Here is a 13,080-nt window from a genome sequence, read left to right on the forward strand (position 1 = left end):
GTTAGCCCCACCCCCAGCCCCCACACCACCCCCACACAAACCACCATCACCTAAAAAAAAGTCGAATCTCAGGTCGGATCAATGTTAACTTCCAGAACTGACGCGTGATGCCGCTTTTCTTTTTCATTCTTTTTTTTCTTTTTTCTTTTTTTTCCTGCTTTTTCTTTTCTTTTTCTTTCTTTCTTTTTCTTCTGGAAAAGCATGAATTTCACAGAAAAGGTCGGTATTTGGGTGGGGTTTTTTTTTATGTTCTCATCTGCCTTGATCCCATCTCTGCAAGCCAAGCTACCCTTGTAATGTAGGTTTTTCACGTTTTCCCAAAATGCTTGTTTTTCATCTACTGGATGAAAGAAAAATAATCCTCCATTATGTGTCCATGTAGGACAGGGCTATTCCACCCAAGGGTACATAATTTGTTGTCAGCCGAGTCCCTGACATCATATTATGTACCCGAGGGTGGAATAGCCCTGTCCTTCGGAGCTTATTCAATTCTCCACCCAACCACCCAATAATGTTCACCATGCTACGGGCCTGTGTATGTATGTGCTGTGAGGTGGTGTGGACACTAAGGTAAAAAGGGCACATGGACCAACTGGTGATAAAGACACCACCACCACCACCCACCCTCCCTCTCATTGCTACATTTACACATTAAAATTGCTTTATGATAATGTATTGTTAAACGCAGCCAGCCGAATCCTAGGACAAACGGTTTTGTACATGATGTATAATCAATATATATTACGAATAATACGTGCGACCTTTTTCGAAGTCCATATAAATTAAATTAAATTCTATTTAAATTTTGATTGCTTGTATTCCCCCGACGTACAATATAGGATATAGCCATAGTCTGTTTCTGTTTTTTTTTCTTTTCAAAACATGTTTTTCATATAGGCCTATATAATAATCTTTGTTTGTGTTAAAGGCATACTGTCACAGATTTAAGGACCCTATTTCTCTTAAAAATTAATAATAAATAAAAATTACATTAAAGTTTACATACCAAATCTAGCTATTGCATCACTTTAACTACATCATAATGGAGTAGAATCCATGTCAAACCCCTCAGCAATGTTAGTTTTTGAATTATGGACCATTGCCATAATTCAGTTATTTTCACAAAATATTAATAAGTGGAGTATGGTGGTTACGTAGATGGTTGAATAAAGTACATTTAGGGACAAATCAAATATATATATTTTTAAGTAATACTTTGTTAGGCCATGTAATAAGTCAGTGGTCTGTGACAATATGCCTTTAAGGAAGGGGAAAAAAGATAACAGTTTTGGCAAAAAGAGATCATATTCTGTGAAATTAAATAAAATTCTGTCAAAAGATGTATGGTTTAAGCAGACTATGGTGTAGTTCCATGTTACAATGGACGGCAATCACAGGACTCTTTATTTTGTCTCCCGAGTTATCTGGGGGATCCGGGGGCATGATTCAAAGGTTATTTGCTCGTTACTGTATGGCCTGGTATGCATATTCAACGATATATAATGCACATTATTGCTTAATATCAACACGTATAATCGTATAGTTAATTAATAAAATGGTTAAATGTGACGGCTATTATATATAACGGGCGCAGCCATTTTGTACCATCTCAGTGAATACGCCCTCTGGCGAGCTGGTGGTTACGTAATACTTAACGCGTAACGTCAGGAATGAGCCTTAGAACTAGAGAAACACAATCTACCTGGTTTTTGCGGGATGATAAATAGTCATGCATTGCAATGTTCTGTAATAATACACATCCCAGTTAAAGCCAGCAATACGTATATCCAGCACTATGTATATATTATTTTTCATTACAAAATAAAATACCATTGTCAAAGTGTTTTCTTAGTTAATTGGTCTATGCTGTTAGTTGCTTCTACCTGTGATTCCTGATTGGCAGGTGTGTATTTGATTGGTAACCAGACGAGCCAATTAATTGACGCTATCTAGACACAAAAATACATACTGGTATTGTGGAATATTACCTGTCGCCCCTAAAATTGTAATGGACATGGTTTATTACTGTAAATAGTTCTGTAAAACTATTGATTAAGTAGACTTTTCCATCTAAAACCACAAAACTGACCAATTACGTAGTCCCAAAGAAAAGAAAATCACTTGAGTATCGTGGGTTGTCGTTTTTGCTCCAACGTAGCATATCAATAGGCCTAATAGTGTACATTTTTCCTTTGGATTATTTAACAGAGAAAAATACTATAACCACATTTTGTTCCGTTAATGCAACTTGAAATATATTTAGTTAAATAGTTTATTATATTATTACGTCATTTATGCTGTTTTACAAGTCAGGTTGATCAAAGAGAAGCGCCTTGTCGAAAATTACTGCTTTTGTTTACACTGTACATACAGGAGATGGTCAGGAGCTGACGTCACTTCGCCCCTAGCTAACAAAAACGAAACAAAATGGCTGCCCCCAGTTAGCAGGAATAATCATGTTTTTTTATTAACTCTAAAATTACGTTTTTTTCATTTGCTAAAGTGTCAGTATGTGTTGGTGGTCCGGGTATTCATCTTTCCAACACATAAGGCTCTTGTTTGAGTTGACCCTACCTTTAATCTCGATCCGTTAGTCTCGCTACAACTTTTACATTTAGTCGAGATGTAAAAGTTATCAACAAAAAACCCCCCAAAATTATTGGGGGGGAGGGGGGGCGGGCCTCCTGGCCTTCCCTGCTACGAGCCTGCATTACACCCTCAACCCCCCCCCCCCAAAAAAAAAAAAAAAAAAAAAAATAATAATAATAATTTAAAAAATCATGGATCCGCCACTGGAGTATATCTAATAGATAGTAAATATAAAACGTTTCTTGGACTGGCCTCGGTGCATGTGGTTAAACCGTAAGGCTGGTAGGTACTGGGTTCGCACCCCGGTAGGCTACCGGTTCCGACTGATAATGGGAATTAGGCTATACGACTTAATGGGTCAATTAACCCTTCAATAGCTTTAGCCTGGACAGACAACCCGGATAGCTGAGGTGTGTGCTCAGAACAGCGTGCTTGAACCTTAATTGGATATGAGCACGAAAATAAGTATAAATCAATAAATCGTTTTTCGGCAGGGGTGTGTGGCTTCGCTTCCTGGACCTGGAGGTCCAGCTGGGGCCCGTTTTTCGAAAAAGTTTGTTTGTTTTGTTTATCGACACCACTAGAGCACATTGATTTGATTTGTAGGCCTAGTCATCAGAGGACACCCGCTACATTTTTCTATTAATAGCAATGGATCGTTTATACATGCTCTTTCCCCACAGACAGACAAGCACTTTCCCCACAGACAAGCACTTTCCCCACAGACAGACAAGCACTTTCCCCACAGACAGACAAGCACTTTCCCCACAGACAGACAAGCACTTTCCCCACAGACAGACAAGCACTTTCCCCACAGACAGACAAGCACTTTCCCCACAGACAGACAAGCACATACAATGGCTATTGCCCAGTTGTGGTGCACTGGTTGGAAAGAGAAAAAGAAAAACCGTTTTACGAAGCGATGTTGTTAGTGCTAAAATCACATTAAGTGCAGTTTTTTTCGCAAATCTCATGCCATCAAACATTTGTGCACTGACGGCTCTAAAAACATCTGTAGTATATAGAAGTAGAAGACAATCAATTTCGCAACATCAGATAGTATTGTTAGTCCACCCTTTTGAGGGCATTGATTAAATGTATACAAATGAACATTCCACCAATCTGATTAAAATTCGCTCTACTGGTCTAATGGAGCTAATTTTAATTATATTGATTTCCATCAAATCTAAATTGTAAATGTGTGATGCTTCCATTTAAAAAAGGAGGAATTTTAGCCAGCCAACCAACTTATGGCGGGATTTTCGACAAAACGGAAACCGAAGTAAAAACACAAGTTTTATTTGTTTGGGTAAAAAAAACGTAGTGTCACTTCACGAAACGTATGCAGGAAAGTGTACCGCCCGTTCCCCCCATTAGTTATCGATCTAAAGAGGGATTTTTTGATGGGGTATATATATCCCTAACCCTAACCCTAACCCTAGTTCATCAAGATTAACTAATGTGCATTTACATTCGAGTTTATTTTTATGAACTAACCCTAACCCTAACCCTAACTAATATCATCATGCTACAAAACGACAAAAAAAAAAAAAAGGAAACATTAATAACATGGGCGGATCCAGGAAATATTTTTAGGGGGGGGGGGGACCAAAAAAGAAGGGCACATTGACTCGTCAAAAGGGCACCTTACTACAAGTTTTGATATTTACAATTAATATGAATTCCTACAGTTCTACGTCATAATATACTAGCAATAATGAAGTAAATTGGCGTCACTCGCGTTAGAACCTCAATGGGGCCCCATTGAGACTCAATAACAGACACATATCTGCAAGCTTGCGCATGTACACGAAAATCTTGATTTCATTTATCTACAATATAATTATTGTTTACTTAAAAAAAAAAAAATTCTACAAACAAAAAGGGCACTTGGACATTTTGAGGGCACTTGAACAATTTTTTGGGGGGACGCGTCCCCCTGGTCCCCCCCCCCCCTTGGATCCGCCCATGAATAAACTATTATAAATGATGGGGGGAACGGGTGGAGCTCTTGCCCAATAAATATCTTGTGCTGAACCAGTACTATTTTGGTGTAATCCATCAACTGATCAATCATATAGATTCAATCATCAGTGCCTCATAATCATCATGACGTTTCGCCCCCAGTCAGTTCGCCCCCAACTATTTGTCAGTTCGCCCTAGCAGAAAAATATCCGCCCGGTCCCCCCCTCCCCTAACCCTAACCCTAACGTTAACCCCAACCCCAACCCCAACCCTAACCCTAACCTTAACCCTAACCCTAACCCCTAACTAAAAATAATAATGGAGGGGACCGGGCGGATATTATACCGATTGCATCAGCAGTAAATATTGTCAGCTAAGTAACTAGCTTGGTCTCTGACAGTAAGAGAGCTAGACGGACATTTGAACAGTTATATGCTCTCATTACAGTCGACTAAGCTATGTCATTTTCTTTCAATCGCTGCCCACCCACCAAAGATTAGTCAAAGATTTCTGCTCTAATACCACAACAATCCTATGTTTGACGTCAAATACATTTAAATCGATCATTTTCGAGTTCCTTGATTAAACAAAATCCAAATATTAATCACTAATATACACACTACAGAAAGAAACCCGACAGCACCCACATTCAGCTAAGCTTCAGCAAACTCCGGATAGCAGAATTCTATATCGTGATGTAGCGTCACATGAAAGCCCACTCAGCCATTCCGTCTTTCAGGGGCCGTCTCATATGATAATATTTACCGGCATCGTGGCAGGCCATCGGTCTACAGGCTGGTAGGTACTGGGTTTGGATCCCAGTCGAGGCATGGGATTTTTAATTCAGATACCGACTCCAAACCCTGAGTGAGTGCTCCGCAAGGCTCAATGGGTAGGTGTAAACCACTTGCACCGACCAGTGATCCATAACTGGTTCAACAAAGGCCATGGTTTGTGCTATCCTACCTGTGGGAAGCGCAAATAAAAGATCCCTTGCTGCTAATCGGAAGAGTAGCCCATGTAGTGGTGACAGCGGGTTTCCTCTCAAAATCTGTGTGGTCCTTAACCATATGTCTGACGCCATATAACCGTAAATAAAATGTGTTGAGTGCGTCGTTAAATAAAACATTTCTTTCTTTCTTTCATACGATAATATGACAAGTGCCAGACAATAACCAAAAAAAGTTTGTTTTGTTTAATGACACCACTAGAGCACATTGATTCATTAATCATCGCCAATGTCATTGGCTATTGGATGTCAAATATTTGGTAATTTTATCATAGTGTTAGAGAAGAAACCTGCTACATTTTATCATTAGTAGCAAGGGATCTTTTATATGCACCATTCCACTCAGTGATTCCGTCTTCCAGGGGCCGTCTCATACGATAATAAGACAAGTGCCAGACAGTCACACAAAAAAAAGTTTGTTTTGTTTATCGACACCACTAGAACACATTGATTTATTAATCATCAGCTATTGGTAGTTTGTAGTTTGTGTAAACTTCATTGATACTTATTCTGCATAAGAATGCAATCGTTCATTCACTATTATTTGAATCAGGTGATTGCCAAATGACGTCATTTGGTAAATGTCATTATTAATTTTGAAAAGCGATTCCATTTCTGCTAATCTTAGCTGTGTGCCTTTTGACATGTTGTTTAGTTATGTTGGAAGGAATTGTCCGATTTGTGTTTAGTTTATATGTCATGAATGTGAATGAAGGGGATGTGACAAACATACCCTGTTGGGTTCACCGATTAATTTTCGTTAACAGCTTTAGAACAATGCTTACAATAAGGTTCGGACGTGAATTTCCTACATATCTTTAGCTACTGTCAGAGTTTTGGGAAAAAGGCGAGTAAGTACTGGAATGGAAATAGATACAGGTCTGCGTACTGCCACCCTGAGGGGTGAGGGTACAGGACTCACACTGGATTTTTCCTTTAGCTTTTATCCAATTTTCAAGTACATGTTACAATGTATATAGAATTGTTCCTTGAAAATTATTAAAATATGGTTAATTTAAGGACATAATGTTTTTAGCACAAAGGAAATGAGTCACCTGAATTTATTTTTGCATAACTTGTAAATGGATTAAATGCAAATGTTCAGTTGGCAGAGTCCTATATACACTACTAAAGTTTTACTGACACAGGGCTAGCTCTGGCACTCACCAAATTTGCCAATTGCAAATTTAAAAAAAGCAATTGGCAAATTTAATTTTAATTTGGTGAAATAATTTCATATAATAATTGATATTTTATTACAGAATAACTGGGTTTCTGCTATTTTTGAAGTTTATTAGTTAATGTTATTATGTTTTTATTTTTTAAGGTTTGGGACAAATTTTATAACTGACGTTATACTTTTTGTAGATCTTTGTAATCATTTGTTTTCGTGTTTCTGTTTTTTTCAGACTGACTACTGACTCTGGTTACGTGCTCCGGTATACATATATTTGGAAGATGATGCCGACTTAACAGTAACGCACGATGGCAGGCGAGGTCGACAGTTGCTCAATGACCCCACCTATGTCACCCATGTTTGAGACTGACTTCGATTACATTTTGGAGTCCCAAGAGCCTTCTCCTGTGAAAATGCCACTTCATGATTTCAGTTTGTATATTTTGACATCATTTTAAAAAGGTCAGAGATAGTTCAGGATGTGCAGAAAACTTTCCCAAATTATCTATTAAACTTCCAAAATTGCAAAAACACAGTTATTGTCAAACTAAATGATTATAAGTTTGATAAAAATAGGTGCTGTGAACAATTCCAAATTATACACTCGGTTTGAGTCATAATATTTCGATATAAAAGACTTGAAATTTAAGCAAAACAATTATTGTGTCATTGTTACATGACTGTTAACTGTCCGTCGTGAGACGGATTTCCGTTGTCAGAGAAATTGTTGAAATTATTTTTTCAGTAATGTTTTTTTAATGAGAATCACTTAGGCCGTTTTCGGTTTCCGTAATGTCAACCTGATCACTTCGGCCATTTCCTTTGCCCCACTGATCCCCCTTCAGGTACCCATCGGATGGGTATAATCTACCATACATTTAGGGGCCGGTGAACCTTACGTAAATTCCCAATCCAATATCAAACCTTTTCCCAATTACGACCCAACGGTTTCCCAATAAAGATTCCCAAAGTTGCTCTCATTGTGAACACTTGAACTCATAAAACTGTTTACAAATTTAGCTTTCATTTTGGTTTTCCCATTGATTATGAACACGTGACGAACAAGTCTGACCTGGATATGCAAATTAGGTGTATCTTGTTTTGATACAGTCTGTTGTGTCGTAGTTTTTAGTAATAATGCCTACATTGTCTGATATAATACAGTTTTGGTAGAAGAATACAACTTTTTGTTTTAATTCATCCATTTGCGTTAACACATATTTAGGATCTATCGCAACACATCCAATCCGCTATTTACATAGTTTTCAAATATTTTATTATTTTCTTTTATTTTTTTAAAATCATTTTTGGTATGGTTTTTGTAATTAAAAAAACAACAACGTTACTACAGTAGTTGTAAATTAAGTGAAAAACCCCCTTTAATTTAAATGTGCTACTCACTCCCTTTGAAGTAATAGCCGTACCCGATGTCACATCATGTGACGAACAGCACGTGCGAGTTTGAACACTGTTATAATGTAATAGTTCTGCTTGGAGATTATTAGATTGCGTATTATAGATATTGAAACTTAATAAAGTTGATCCGGTAAAATACAACATTTACTGACCAGCGGTATGTAACTTCTTTATTATTTAAGATTGAATAATGGGTCATTCGAGAACTACGCAACGTGCACTGAAGAGAGTGGGAATTATGGGATGTGTGACAAAACATAATTGTGGGGTGGGGGTGGTTATTGTGCAACGTAATTTTAATTCATAAAGTAAAATGCAACCAGTCATTGCCATTTTATGTTAACATATATGTATCACTAAAGACCCCAAAGTAAAATATGACACGGTCACAAAACGTTGCAAGGGGAGGAGGATATTAAAATTGCAAGCTTTTGCGTTACGTATTGTTAAAGGGACACAAAGATCAACAAAGGACTATTCCACATTAGCGTATTACAGTATCAGACATTGGCTTTTACCCCAATTTTTAACAACCCCCTCCCCTTCCCATAATGAATTTGCAATAGCACAAGGGCCACCCGATGTAAATGTATTTGAATATTTGATTTGCCGTCCATTAGCTGGCGGTAAAGCCTAAATAAATAATATCGGGTAATAATGCAAACTTTAAAAAAATGCCCGTAGCTTATGAAAGAACACCCCAACAAATGTCAGCCTAATAGGACTATTTCCATTAATATAGGTTCACTGCAGGACCCATCAAATTAATGTTTTTGTCCAATAGGGTGTGGGATGGGAGAAATACGTTTAAAGTGGACTACAATTGTCATATAAAACATTACCATTTTGAATGCCCTGTACCTTGAAATTTCAGTCACAACATTTTACTTTTGTTAACAGCCATGTTGTTATGCTAAAATGAAAGTAATGATTAGTATTTTTTTGGCACGATTGACTGGTGACTGCAAACGGCACAACCTCTGTTGATGTACAGTCTAGTGTCAAAGTAAAAACACGGACCAATTAGATGACAAGTGAGATATGACACTAAACAAGTCAAAGGGGCGAGTCGTAGCCCAGTGGTAAAGCATCTGCTTGATGTGCGGTTGGTTTGGGATCGATGGTGTAACAAAGGCTGTGGTATGTACTCTCCTGTCTGTGTGATGATGCATATGAAAGACCCTTTGCTGCTAATCGAAAAGAATAGCCCATGAAGTGGCGACAGCGGGTTTCCTCTCTCAATATCTGTGTGGTCCTTAACCATATGTCTGACTCCATATAACCGTAAATAAAATGTGTTGAGTTCATCGTTAAATAAAAACATTCCTTCCTTCCTAAACAAGTCAATGTCTTGACATCTGTTGCATCAGACGGGTGGGATAACTCAGTGGTACCGTGCTCACCAGATGCGCCATCGATCTAGGATCGATTCTTGTCGGTGGACCCATTGGGTTATTTCTCATTCCAGCCAGTGCTCCACAACTGGTGTAACAAAGGCTGTGGTATATACTATCCTGTCTGTGTGATGATGCACATAAAAGACTCTTTGCTACTAATCGAAAAGAGTAGACCATGAAGTGGCGACAGCGTGTTTCCTCTCTCAGTACCTGTTTTTTTTAAAATAAAATGTTTTGAGTGTGTCATTAAATCAAACATTTCCGTCCTTCCTGTTGCATGATTTTGTTTTTGGTTCAAAATATTACAGCAACTTTGACTTGTCACTACTGCTAATATCTTGGCAACTTGAGACGACTTTCAGTGGGAACAAAATTAGGGCCTTGGGTGTGTTTATGCTTTAGATTAATGAAACTTGGGTTGTTGCTGCATCCACGGATGTTAATATGATTTAAAAAAATTATTAATTACAACATGTACATGCATAACTAATCTTTATAAACAGAACAATATTTATGATGATTTTATCATTGCAAATTGATTTCTTTAAATACCATACCAATTTATGGTAAAAAAAAAAAAGAAACAAAGAAAGAAAGAATAAAGATATTTAATTCTTCAGAATCCCTTTATTTTCCTTATTTTCTAGTGGAAATTGAAAGTTGCAATGCATCGGGATGCTTTATGTGTGGTGGAAGGCTGGATGGTGTTCAGAGAATCAGTTTTCGAAGGGACAGTGTTTTGAAGAGTGGCCAATTACAGAGGTACAACATACACCTAGTTGTTTCATTCTTTTTGGTTAGCTATCATTCAGTATTTTAGGTCAGCTAAATTTGAATGGCTTTTTTTTAAAAGAGCTGAGAATTGTAATAGTCTCAGGGTTCAAGCTAGGCTAGAAAAACAGGGAGAAGTGACTTCTCCCTCTAGACACATTAGGGAGAAGTGAGGTTTGGTGAAGGAGAAATTGAAAAGAGTTTGACCCATACCCCTCAATATCAAAGGCTCTAACATTGAAGAAATGGGAAGGGAGTAACGGGTCGAACTGATATCAATAAAGGAGATGTATGATTTAAAAAGAAGTCTGATTTAAATCTTTGAAAAAAATTTGTTTAGGTACCATTTCCACTTGAACAAAGACAACTTTGAAAAGATAATAACCAAGCCGTTGTCACAAACAAAATTTTAAGCATCTATAGCTCTTCCCACAGAGAATGCCTTTTTTCATATTATGAAATTTATTACAAGTTATTTATTTTTGAGACCATTGTTTTCTAAATTGTACACAAAAATAGTATTTTTGTTTTTATTTTCAAAACTCTTTTAAGTTTTACTTTTCTTTTTATGTCAAACCAAACTGAAAATATTTACAAATTTTTTTTTGGTAGGACGATGGGATGGACTATACATGTATGCATCGATATTCAGTTTGTAATAAAACACTGTCTTTAACCAAATATTTTAGATGGACTCGTGCCATAGGTGGTAAAAATACAGAGTCTCAAGTTAGAACTTTCACAAGGATTGAGACTTTCTCCGACATCGTGAATCCAAATAAACCGGAGTGGGAAAAGAGCCCACTGACATTTGGTCACGGTTTGACCAATAAACAGTGTGGACACCTGTTATATGATTTCAATGCCTTACAATGCCTTACAATGCCTAACCGGGCTGGCCGGCAGTCATAGGCTTGTTTGTCAGTCGTCAAGATCGAATGAACAACAAAAAATATATAATATGTATAAAAAAAATTGGCTATAATGTTTAAAATGTGTGAAAAAATCATGTACCGAATGCGTGAGACTTGACAGCACTGTAAAAATATTTAACAAAAGTTTTCTTCTGATGTTTGTTTATGCCGACTTGCGGCCCACTACCGCTAGTCTCGTACCCCTATTTACACAGGTTTGTAGTCGTTAATGCACATGTAATTATGCACCGTCATTTACCATGTCCATATCAATTAATTTAATTTGTGTATAAATTTACAAGAACTGTGTTTATTGTCAATCTCTAATTACAAAGGTAAAACAATGCTTTTTTGCAGCTATTCATACGGTTGGTCACATGATCTCCTTTCACATAACCAGCTAGTGATAGGCAGCTATCTCTGTAGTACTCGGTCGTAGACACAAAATCTGCATTAATTAACTGAATGGTGTAAGAAGATTTCTGTTTATTGTCATTAAACAATTCTGACGAGGCTCGCAGAGAAACAAAGAAGGCCTATTAATGATCTTTAAACCAACTTCTTTATGTTTGAAAGCGATGAATCTTGAAAAGTCGGCAACATTGAACATTATTTTTAACAAGTTATTTTTGTTTGCGATTTATTTATTCAGTTCCCTTGTGTTTATAAAACAGTACGTAACAAATGAAGAATAGCAATAAAATATTATGTTGTTCCCCAATGTATAATTTGAAGGAAATAACTGAGTCCACTGGCCAATTGCAAAAAGTGACCACGTGATCTTTGGACAAAATGGAGGCGAAATGTACCAATACTTTCGATGGGAAAAAAAGCCAGAATTATTGTGATATTTTTTTATAAAAGAATGACTTAGAACTTCGCCATGGATGAAAAGTTAGGCGAAGTTTAGTATGAAACGGTGACTATTTCGCCCACGTCACCCCCTTGCGTGATCCCTGAGTCTCATTCTTTTATGTACTTCTGAGAACATTCAATTATCAGCTACTATGGAACATTTTGATTTAAAATTTTGAATTGGAGACAATTACTAGCATTTTGAAAATTGATTAGCAACTAGTATTTATAGGATTATTTAACAAGCTTCCATTGCGTATCATGTTTATGTCCCAAGTGAAATCATTTTCAGTTGTCACAAGCTTTAGCAAGTGACAATGAACATTATTTCACGGGGGGCATAAGCATGATACACAATGGAAGCGATTTTAATTTAGATCACTGACCTTGTTTGGTTGACATTCTGATACGGTCGTATGATGTCGAAGTGTTACGTCCCACTTGACATTCTTACTTATGCCCGTCGTCCTTTCTGGGGCATAGGCCGTTGACTACAGTTTTCCAGAGTTGTCTGTCCTGGGCTCTGGTTCCAAGCTGCCTCCAGGTGAATCCTGTCTTCTTGGTGTCCACCTGGAGGTCCCTTTGCCATGTGTCAGAGCCTGCCTGGTGATATTCGATGCTGGTTTCCGGAGTGATGATCAATCCATCCCCATCGTCTCCTTCTAATCTCATCTCCAGCAGCCAGTTGGTGTGTTCTCTCCCACAAGTCGATGTTGCTGATGGTGTCTGGCCAATGGATCTGACATTCTAGTGGAACGTGACACTTTGATATGAACCGAAATATTTTTAAACGTATGGTTAATAATTAATGTTACAGAATTGTGTAGTGATCTCTGAAACTTCAGGAGTGAATTGTGACGCAATGCTAAACAACAATTGGTGTTCCCTGGCTACTTACTGGTATATAGTAGCCCAGTGCTAAAGCTTGATGCACAGTCTGTTTGGGATCGATCCCTATCAGTGGACCAATTGGGCTATTTCTCGTTC

General features: G+C 37.5%; 1 protein-coding gene across 2 annotated transcripts in view; it reads left to right on the forward strand.

Moving 5' to 3' along the window:
• The first annotated feature begins 3,826 nt into the window (after nt 1-3,826).
• Nucleotides 3,827-13,080, forward strand: part of LOC121370780 (protein MMS22-like) — a 43,150-nt gene continuing 33,896 nt past the window's right edge. Inside the window, exons 1-3 of one of the 2 annotated variants that reach the window (XM_041496238.1) lie at nt 3,827-3,871; nt 6,973-7,172; nt 10,201-10,315. In XM_041496238.1, the coding sequence (XP_041352172.1) occupies nt 7,049-7,172; nt 10,201-10,315 (239 nt within the window). In that variant the 5' untranslated portion in view covers nt 3,827-3,871; nt 6,973-7,048. Of the gene's footprint in view, nt 3,899-6,972; nt 7,173-10,200; nt 10,316-13,080 lie in introns of both variants that reach the window. The other variant, XM_041496239.1, reaches the window with a different exon arrangement.

This window comes from Gigantopelta aegis, chromosome 4 (assembly GCF_016097555.1).
Source record: "Gigantopelta aegis isolate Gae_Host chromosome 4, Gae_host_genome, whole genome shotgun sequence".
NCBI classification, from domain to species: Eukaryota; Metazoa; Mollusca; class Gastropoda; order Neomphalida; family Peltospiridae; genus Gigantopelta; species Gigantopelta aegis.